This window comes from Synchiropus splendidus, chromosome 9 (assembly GCF_027744825.2).
Source record: "Synchiropus splendidus isolate RoL2022-P1 chromosome 9, RoL_Sspl_1.0, whole genome shotgun sequence".
Classification (NCBI taxonomy): domain Eukaryota; kingdom Metazoa; phylum Chordata; class Actinopteri; order Syngnathiformes; family Callionymidae; genus Synchiropus; species Synchiropus splendidus.
The window spans coordinates 20,366,585-20,376,324 of record NC_071342.1 but is presented as its reverse complement, the minus strand read 5'-3'; the positions used below and the strand labels follow the sequence as shown (position 1 = coordinate 20,376,324).

General features: G+C 44.9%; 1 protein-coding gene across 1 annotated transcript in view; it reads right to left on the bottom strand.

Moving 5' to 3' along the window:
* Positions 1-2,517: 2,517 nt before the first annotated feature.
* Positions 2,518-9,740, bottom strand: part of dntt (deoxynucleotidyltransferase, terminal) — an 83,320-nt gene continuing 76,097 nt past the window's right edge. Inside the window, exon 11 of the mRNA XM_053875462.1 lies at positions 2,518-2,879. Within this exon, the coding sequence (XP_053731437.1) occupies positions 2,793-2,879 (87 nt within the window). The 3' untranslated portion in view covers positions 2,518-2,792. The remainder of the gene's footprint in view (positions 2,880-9,740) is intronic.

Here is a 9,740-nt window from a genome sequence, read left to right as displayed (position 1 = left end):
TCCCCTTCTTCTTGTCATATTGTCCTCTTGGTTCTTTATCAAGGCTGTTAGACTATTTTCAACTAGACTATTTTCTTTCAAATTTAATATAATTTGAAACATTTTTTTCCAGGTTAATTTTTCATTATTTTATTTTGGTTTATTTTATTTGGTGAAACTTTATTTCCATAAAAATACTTTTTAAAAAGACTTTTTAAAATGATAAACACCACCAAACCAGGAGCCTCTGTTCCAGTCTTCAGAGGGTGAAGTGGTCTGGTGAAACACAGGAAGCCTGGCTGGTTCAGATTTGTCACTCGAATTCAATCAATGAGCCGCAGCTTGCGACGCTTCACTCTAAATCAATTAGAAACAGTTTAAAAAGTTCCCACTGTGTCACAACGGCTCCCTGAGGCAGCAGACGTTTGTCAAAATATAATTTGGGATAACAAGAAGAGCATTTTTCATGCAAAAGATGCCTAATTGTAATGGCTTCCTGGGTGTATACTTGTCGAGACGCCTTTGAAATGATACAAGATTTGACTACAAAGAAGAGATGAGAGCAGGAGAGGAGAGTCTCCAACTGTTGCAAAGCAAAAACAAGTATTTTCTGCTTAAATCGAGTGCTACAGACTCTTACTCCCCCAACACTGGTAAATATTTAATGTGAGAGTGGAAAGAAGCCCTCTGGAATATCGAATTGCAGAAATGAGAACAGGACAAGTGTAAATTTATTCTGGTCTTCTTTTTTTTTTTCTTGCTCCTGCAATCTTTTTTTCTCTTAAAGTGAAAACATTAAATGACTCAGGAGACTTTCTTTCCTCGCCTGCTGAAGATGGTGACGCTCAGCATTTAGTGGAATCAAGGAAGAGCGATGGAAAGAGGAGGGTTGAGTCCTTGCAGTAGTTTGAGGACTTTAATTCGAGTCGTTCCCTTGAAGGCTTCGGCTTTCAAAAAGAGAGCACAAACAATAGTAACAGGCGGAGCAGGCTCGGTCAGCTCTGAGCACCATAGTCACATACCATGATTTTTAAATGACGCAGAAGCTCCCAAGGAAGTTGTGTTAGGAGCATGTTGGACCGAACTTACGAAGAGAGGCTAATAGGTCCACGAGCGAATGAGTCTTTCGTTGAATCTGGACTGTCCAGTCAAAATCCATATCCATATGTCTATGGATATGGATTGATAGCTAGCTGTTATAGAGCAATAAATGGAGGAGTTCAAGTTGTGTCTTGTTCCAGCTGCAGTTTCTTAATTCATGAGAAGTATGTGGAGAAAGAGCTGAGCTAAAAGACAAAGCTCACCTGTGGTCACCGGCCACCACCAGGAGATAAGAACAAGACCCAAAAAAATGATCTTGAGATCCAAGACCAGACTCGATCACTAGAATAATGGAATTTTTATTCTCAATTCTCAATTCAGTCCGTTCAACAAGGCCGTATTATCCATTTGCTGAAGTGGGCAAGTGGACAGGGGCACCAGGTGTGAAGCGGCGCCGCTAGACCCTGACACCGTAACACACCAGAAGGAGGACTTTTAAAAATGTATATACACTCGAATATTGTTATCCAGATTGAACACAAAGACCTATGAAAACTGAACTAGTTAGGGTCAGAACCAGTACAAGCATGCGTGGTGACAGAGATGCTAGTGAAATGTCTCCTGCTGTGTCATGTCACGGTAACTTAAATGACAGATTTCACATGACTCACTTCACTCTGACTCCGTCAGAGGAATTCATTCAGAGGAACTCGGCACAGACCTGAAATGAAACGCTTCCTCAATCTTGTGTTAGCTGCACTGAAATTACACTGTAGCGGAGTCTGACTCTGGATAAACCTGGAGGAAGCACAGGCTGCGAAAAGTGATGGCTTACCAGCTTATTTAACAGTGTTTCGAGGTGAATTTCAGGGATGTGAGGCACTTTTGTAGCTAAATTTCATTTCACGTCTTACAGAACATTTTACATTGTTTTAGCAGGAATGTATTGATTCACTTTTTATAAATTTTGCATCATTCAAATGGCGTCTTGAACAGGTGCTGAGGGTCTGTTATTAGCTCCTCTTCTTGTTTTGACAGAACTCACTCAGTCGCTGGTTCCTTTTTCAACATCAGATTTGAAGCGACCTGCTGTGGAGGCACCCAGAAGTCCGATGGCGCTGTAACTGCTTACGTGTGTTCATCACCGTGGAGCGGCTGAAGCCAGTCATTTAGCCTCTGTTTTAATTCCGGGTGATTTCCCAATGCAGCTGGTTGCCTCTAATTCGGGCTCCGCATCTGGGGAACGGTTTGCATTGTGGAGGCAGAGCAGAATCCACAGGACTTTCGACAGCAGCGAAGCCATCTCCAGCGGATGCAGACATAAACGGTAGCTCAATAGAAAAGAGACGGGCTCCTGTGTCTGAAGCTCATTCCACACCTCTCAACTCCCCAGAGGCCTGGCTCAGCTTCAGGAGAGGCACTTTCCCAGCCAGGAGGGGGGTGATTCCAACATTTCGCTCCACAAAATTGTTCCCTCCTTGCACCTGCTTGCTTCCATCATCGCAACCTTTTTCCTCTCTCCTCTTCAGCAGCTCGCTTGGTTCATCTTCCACTGTTGGATGTGATTATGAGACTCGGAGACAAGCAACCTTGAATGGAAGTGAAATGTGTTTACTGCCTGAGAACAAGCGCGAATCAGCCGCATCAGAAACGTGACACTCAAAGCAACAAGAACACAAGTTGTTGTTTTACAGCAGAATAACAAACAAGTGAATCACAGGTCAACCAAGTTGCACTTGCGAGGCGTCATCAAGTTGAGGAGGAGTTGATGTCTACGCGTTTCTGTGCCAAGGCTCAATGTACTCCAGACCCAGATGGGCGAATATGTCGGTTTCGGTGGTGGCTGCCAGGAACCGGATCTAGAGGACAGACAAACAAATATGAAGTGTGTAAGGTGTTCACGGATGAGCTGAAGTCTGTCTGTTTTGGCAAAGACACTTGTCCTCATGGAGAGTTATGATTCTAATATAAAACAACAATGTTGAATATCTGTTCACCTGCTCATCAGTTCTGAGACTTCTGCGAATATGTTTTGGAAGGCAAAGAGAAAACGAGAAAGAAGAATCCTTCAGCCTTGGACATATCCATATACCTCACCTGTGTGTCATTCAGGAGGCATCCGACTCATCTACAGCAGCTTCTCCCGATGTGAAGGAGCAGCAGTTATAGGGTGACCGTCTCCAGGGTTACTGAGTTCCTGACCCCACTTGCAAGGGTTAGTCCAACTCATTTCAATTTTGGTCTTTCAGTCACAACTCAAACTTCATGACCATAACTGAGAGTCAGAATATACTGTAGATAGAGAGCTTTGTCATTTGGCTCAGCTCTTTCTTCATCACCTTATGACTCAGGACGCTCTGCTGACTTTTCTTTCAGTGTCACGCTCCATCCTTCCCCCAGACATGAAAAAAGTTACTTGGAAAAAATCGTTTAAATATCAAATATAATATATTATATATAATAATAAATATCAAATATATATAATATCAGTATAATTGAACAGCCACTGACCAGTCGGCACTCTGCACTCTCCAGTGGAGATCCGAAACACGCCCCCCTTCAAAAAACTCTTAAAAACTCATTTTTTGGCCTTGCATTTATGTATGATAGTCAGAACTTCTACTTATTTCTATTTCACTGAGACATTAAACAACCACATTCATGTCTCTTTGCATGTTTTGAGAATGTTTTTTTGTCTAAATCCTAGTTTAGCACTTAGTGAATGGCGTTCTGAAAGGTGCTATGTAAATAAAGCTTTATTATAAAAGTGGTCATGTTTGGGCTCAGACAGAGAATTGCATTGTTGCTCAGTCAAGGTTATTTGGCAGAGGCTACCAAAAGCACAGGGAGTGAGCAGATTCACCTTCGAACACCTCTTGCACCCATAAACACTCCAACCTTGCTCCAAGTGATCGCGGGTATTTTCGGGTATTTTCCCTGACTAATGACGACAGCACGATTAAACACCGGCAGTCCACCGACGCCACATGACGGGCCGTGTCTCTGCAGGAGAGGTGACGCGGGCTGACTCACCTTGGTAGCGAGACGGCCCAGGGAGATGCGGCTCTGCCATTCTGACACATTCCACCCTCAAATGCTAAACTGGACCCGACGTGCCGCGAAGAGATGGGAGGAAAAGTGAGAGCACGTCGGGTTTCTGTGTCAGAGGGAGGCAGCGGCAACCGAGAACAACCATGAGAGGAAAGACTGCGAGGCATAACCATAACACCCGATTAGATTCATACAAATGACGGGTTAGCCGTGCAGCAGGGGGTTGGTAAACACAATCTTGAAGACATTACGTCAGCAACCACAAGCCTTCGGACACAGACCTTGTGATGGACCCTGCACTCTCTCTGTGGGAGACTTGACGGAGGCAACCACACTGACCTCTACATCCCGACTGAGGCTCCTGTTATTAGTCATGAGCCGCCTGAGCAGGAGACTCTTCATGAAGAAAGCCTGTCGCGGCACATGATGGGAGCTATGCATCCGACATCATTACCTGCTGCCTTCTATGGACCACACACTAAACCAAGACAGCATCACCTGATTCTATCTGGCACTGCCACCCTGAGCACCAGCTCCCAGTATTAAATGACACGAGTAATGTTCTTGACACAAACCAGGGGCTGTCAATGATCCCACCTCTCAGAACAAATGAATGGGAATAACTGAACGTGTCGCAGAGGCGAAGACAGCAAGAACCTGAATTGCTGCTGTCATTGCTAAAGTCAGGTGAAGGTTTACTCTGGCGACAAAAGGACAGGGATTGTTTCCAATATCAGCTCTATAATCTTTGTCCAGATCAGAGTCAAACCCTCCGTCTTCACTCTCCAACTCCTAAAACCCTGCCTTCTTTCCCAGTGATCCTATGAGGGGTAAAAAAACTCAGTTGTCAGCCCCTGGTGTACACAAAGAAAGGCTACACTCGGCCTGTCCAAAGCCTCCTTTTATTCCACAGATTTTGGGGGAGATCAGAGGTAGCTCACTGTTTCGGAACAGGGCAGTGGGTAATTGGAAATGGAGGTGATCCGTCTGCCTCTCTGAGACTGCTGAGGCATCCAGAAGCGGAAGCCGTAACTCAGGCCCGGTGTCCTTGACTTAATAAACGGCTAATCAGCGGCGCATTTTGCCGCCTGCCACACGTCGACATCGCTGGTGGTTGTGAAGAGATATGACTCCCTGCTCAACGTCTGCCCAGCCTCTGCTGCCTGTCATCACCCTGACACCGTCAGCTCCAGATGATGGATGGAGACGTGTCGGACTGCCCAAACTTCGGCTAGACTTGATTGACAGGTGGTTAGGTGAGGAGGCAGAACGATAACGCCACCCATTAGCTTAGCAACAAGAACACGCCTCATCATTAACAGAAGGATTTGCCTGCATTTATATGTTATAAATACCTCAGTGGTTACATCATAAGACGGAGCTGCAGCGGTGAAAAAGACTTTCAAATTTCACCCATTACATACACCAAAACTTGAGTTAATAATATGACCACAGTATGAACTTTGTGTCACCTTAGAAAAAAGTTGGTTTGCAACTGGAGCTGAGATGATTTTGAACTATGATATATCTGAAGCTGGGCCAACAGAAGAGGGGCAGTGATGTTCAAAGGCTGTAATTTGAATTAAATTATTTACACTTCGTCTCCACGAGCGAAGAAGTGGGACGATCCATTGTAACGCTGGCTAATTTAGAGTCTCCTTGAAAGTCTGGGAACAGAATTCTGCAGAAATCTTGTGCAGCGATCGATACGACTGATGTCAAGGGTCGGAACAAATCGTCCACCAAAGAGGCGGACATGTCGGAGGAACGCGTTCAGAACAGCTCTCTGAAGGTGATGATGGAAAAGTCTTGAAGTCTTGAAAATGGCTGACAACAAACCCCAGGTATCCGGTGACCCTCGTATGAGGACACGTTTAATGGGGAAAACAAATCAACAATACAAGACAGAAGCGGAAGAAAAACACACAAGCGACTCAGCAGGACGCTCGGAACTCAAAACCAATAACCGCTTTGATGAGCTGCTCCCAGTGCGCGGTCGCACAAAGAGGAAAAGAAGTTTGGCGCGGAGCGAAAGGTCAGACGGGGAAGAATGCAAATGCGGCTTGGATTCTATGCAAATGCAGCTATTCAAACACTGCAGGAATGTATCTCAACAAACAACTCGGAATCTTTCCAGAAGCGACACAGCGACTTCTTCTGAGCGCGTGTTTGACTTCTGACTCGTGCTTCATAACGCCGTGAACTGTAAACAATAGAACATCCTGGAGTTCAACTGTAAAGAGACCATCCCATGTGGATCAAGGAGTCAGTGTCTGCGGGACACAATAGCACCCAGGAGGGTCATAATCTTTTGGTGTGTACAACTAAGGATTTAACTCTCCTTTTACTATTTGGAAACAGCTGACTCTTCTTCTCTCTTTATTGTGGCTCACAGTCAAAAAGAAAAAAGAAGAAAAAGTGGAAGATGCCTCGGTGACTTTCTGCAGCAGTGATCTGCTGTACACCCACACGTCCCTCGCACAGACGACAGCGGCCATCGTCGGCGCAGACACCTCACTAATCACAGCAGCAATTAGCGCCGGCGTGGCAAAGCAGCGCCGCCGATAAAACGCGATCGGGTTCAGTCTTATCGTCATTATCTTCCTTGCTGCAGCCAGCTAATCAGCCCGGCACGCTTGGCCGAGGCGGGCGCCAAGCAAATAATGAATTTCTAATCAGAAACGCTGAGATTCTCTCGTCGCGCTGCTACGGCTCTTTGGTCCCTCAGAATAGTCAACATTCGCGAATCAAAGTTACTTTCCTTGATGAGGCTGCCCAGAGGTGATGGACGTGTCTGTGTCTGTGCGAGGAAGAAATATTTAGACTGGTACAGGTTCGACTTCGGTCGGCATATCAGTGAACAAACTGTGCCGTTCACAGCCAGAGTTTGGTCAGGAAGTTAGCCAAAAGTTCTTTCACCAAACTTCAATCCATGTTAGCACGTATCTTCTTCTTTGGCTTTTAGGCTTTTTAGGCTTCTCCACAGTGGATCATTCTCCTCCATCTCCCCCTGTCCTCTGCTTCCTCTTCTCTCAAACCTACAAACCTCATGTCCTCCTTCACCACCTCCATCAATCTCCTCTTTGGCCTTCCTCTCCACCTTCTGCCTGGCAGTTCCAACCTCAACATCTTCATCTACCAATCTCTCTCCTCTGTACATGTCCAAACCATCTCCATCTAGACTCTCTGACTTGGTCTCCTAAACACCTGAGCACATGTGCTGTCCCTCTGATCCTATCCATCCTGCTCACTCCCAGAGAGAAGCTCAGCATCTTCATCTCTGCTACCTCCAGCTCTGCCTCCTGTCTTTTCCTCAGTGCCACTGTTTCCAAACCATACAACATTGCTGGCCTCACCACCCTTTTGGACACTTTCATCCTTGCCGACACCCTTTTGTCACGCATGACACCTGACACTTTTCTCCAGTCATTCCAGCCTGCCTGCACCCGCTTCTTCACCTCTTCCTCACACCCTCCAACGCCCTGGACAGTTGAGCCCAGGTACTTAAAATCCACCACCTTCTTTATCTCTGCATCCTGTAACTTCACCTGTCCACTTGGCTCCCTCTCCTTCCTTGCTGAGGCTAACCTTCATTCCTCTCCTTTCTAAGGCAAACCTCCACCTCTCTAGCTTATTTTCCACCTGCTCCCTGCTCTCACCACAGATCACAATGTCATCTGCAAACATCATCGTCCAAGGGGCTTCTTATCTAACCTCATCTGTGAACCTGTTCAGCACGTATCCATCGTTTTTATTTACTATAAGAATTAATTTTTATCTTTGTTAAGTCTTTTTTTCCTCTAAGATTTTCAGTGTGAGAGAACCACTTAATAAAATTCTGGAGACTGTAATTACGGCTCAACTATTCCACGCTTGAACTCAAGCAGAACACTTCTCATGATAACAATGAATTAACTTTCTCTGCTTCATTTATGGCCATAAATAATGAAGGGGCCCGATAAAGAGTGGCTGCTTCCAACGTGACCGGAGCTCCGGTCACGCTGTGATCGGATGCTCCCACCTCAGCACTTCCATCACACTCAATTAAAGTGGAATATCGGAAAAATGTGTTTCCGGGAATGCGCTACATTCGTGTTATTTGATCAGTCATGACAACTGAGACTCAGCGGTTTATTTAAATAGATCAGACTTGTTAATTAGCTGAGGAGCAGAAAAGATTTTATTAGCTGATTATTCTATTTTATCAGCACTTTGGTTTCGATGTGACCAATAATTAAACACAGTGATTCACATGGAAGACGCTTAATGGGGTCCCACAAAGTTACATTGGGTGAGACCCAGGAAACATCCTTCACTCTCATGACGGCGGAAAAATGGACATTTGCGTACTGTACTGTGGAGAAAAACAGCCTTCAGTGATGCACGTTGGCACTTTATGTTTCAAATGAAGCACGTGTTCCGCAGCAGCACCACACGTAATAAAAAGACAGAGGTTGGGGTTAGGGAAGCAATGGGATGGCGTTCCATTCATTTGGAACGTTCCACTAAGAAGAAGAGCCACGTAAGGGGTTAGAAATGGCAACTGACAACCAGTATGATTCAGCGAAAAGAGCCTGAAATGCTATACGGCTCAGTGTAGGACACCAAAGTCTACTTTTCCAACGACAATATATTTCCCTATTCGAGTGAGGACGAGTTGCATAAACAGACATGGATACATTCACACCTAGGGATAAAACTAACAGTCACTTCTGTTTGTTGTTGGTCTGTGGGAGGAAACCAGAGTATCTGGAGGGATCCAACACAAGTGCATGTAGAAGATACAAGGGTAAAGTCCATTTTTCCATTTTTCTGTGAACAAGAAAAGTGCCCATTTCGCTGGAGCCCGAGCCCAAGTCTTAAGAGAAAAAAGTTACTCAGATCAATCTCACCCAAAATGTATCTTGCTGACTCATGGAGCGTTTATTTGACCTCTTGTGAGAATTCTTCCTCGAGCTGCCCCAAGCCATGGCCCTTGTTACTCCTCATGCCATGCAGAGCAACAGCTTTTATACTTTTAATAAGATTCTTTTCTGATTTTTTTTACTTACTATATGGTCATTAAAAACCGAGTTATTTAGTTTTGAAGTTTAGAATCATTTTTTGCAACATGTGGCCTCTTTTCAGTCTTCAGCACCTGCCCCCCAAATTGCCAGTGCATGTACCTCTAAACCTCAAAAGCCCCTAAACTGGAATCTAAACTGCCACCGTCTGACTGAGAGGATGCGACCAAGATCAGCTCATTAAATGAGCCCTCACAGTCAGATGGCAAAAGCAGCTCATGAATTCATTTGAAGTAGATATGAACATGTGAAGAGCTACAAAAGCAGAAAAGGGCTACTGTGGTTTTGGGGTGTGTATATCTCGACTAAACAGAGAAGAAAATGCCCAATTGGCTTGGTGTTGTTGACTATTACGTATGTTTTTCACAGCATTTTAAATGGTTTAACATCAACCAAGTAAACAGAGAAAGAAAAGAATGTGACTGGACTTCAATATAGAAGTGAGGGGAAACAATGACAGACTTGTTTATCATCTTATCTATATCTACAACTCCCACATGGATTTTACTGGCCATCTCTGAAAGTGCCCCTTTGAGAGAGGCTTTGTCACAGGTTGTCTTGTTCTTCAGAGATGAGCTTGTTATCGCTCGGTGTAGCTATAGAAAG